Source organism: Pygoscelis adeliae, unplaced genomic scaffold, assembly GCF_000699105.1.
Source record: "Pygoscelis adeliae isolate BGI_AS28 unplaced genomic scaffold, ASM69910v1 Scaffold338, whole genome shotgun sequence".
Classification (NCBI taxonomy): domain Eukaryota; kingdom Metazoa; phylum Chordata; class Aves; order Sphenisciformes; family Spheniscidae; genus Pygoscelis; species Pygoscelis adeliae.
In genome coordinates, this window is record NW_008825305.1 from 258,983 (window position 1) to 259,745 (window position 763).

The 763-nt window shown below is 51.2% G+C and overlaps 1 protein-coding gene across 1 annotated transcript in view; it reads left to right on the forward strand.

Moving 5' to 3' along the window:
• Window positions 1-301: 301 nt before the first annotated feature.
• The window catches only part of HOXB2 (homeobox B2), a 2,032-nt gene continuing 1,570 nt past the window's right edge, over window positions 302-763 (forward strand). The window contains exon 1 of the mRNA XM_009330155.1: window positions 302-695. Within this exon, the coding sequence (XP_009328430.1) occupies window positions 302-695 (394 nt within the window). The remainder of the gene's footprint in view (window positions 696-763) is intronic.

The following is a 763-nucleotide window of genomic DNA, read 5'->3' on the forward strand; positions in this document are numbered from 1 at the left end:
CCTTTTTTTTTTTTTTAATCAATTAAAGAAAATAATGCTTTCTGTTTGCCACCAGGCCCCGCCTGCCATTGGCCAGGGCTGGCCACGTGACCAGGAATTGGCTGCAATTTCGCCCCAGTCTCGAGTTTAATAGAGCAAGGTCCCCATACGCCTGTATTATCAGCAATATAACAATTATAAAAAGCCCGAGAACCATCATCATCACTGCCATAAAAACTGAGGCCCCCAGATTTCTTTCCCTCTCCCCCTCCTCCTCCCTCTCCCCCCTCCCGCTTTTTAAACCCTGGGCCCTGGAAAAGCCATGAATTTTGAATTTGAGAGGGAGATCGGGTTTATAAATAGCCAGCCTTCGCTCGCAGAGTGCCTGACGTCTCTTCCCGCTGTCCTGGAGACATTTCAAACTTCATCAATCAAGGACTCGACATTAATTCCTCCTCCTTTTGAGCAAACCGTCCTCAGCCTGAATCCTTGTTCCAGCAGCCAGGCAAGACCGAGGAGCCAAAAAAGAGCATCTCATGGCCTGCTCCAGCTCCAGCCCCAGCCTCCGGCACAGCCCGGCCCCTTGGCAGCGGAATTCCCCTGGATGAAGGAGAAGAAATCGTCCAAGAAAGCTACCCAGGCTCCATCCTCTTCTTCCTCCTCTTCCCCCCCATCATCTTCCTCGATGCCGGTCCCTGCGGCAGGATCTCCTGCAGGTTCGTATAATGAGGGGATGAGGGGGTGTTTGCTGAAATCGGAGAGGATCCGAATAATAAACAATTCC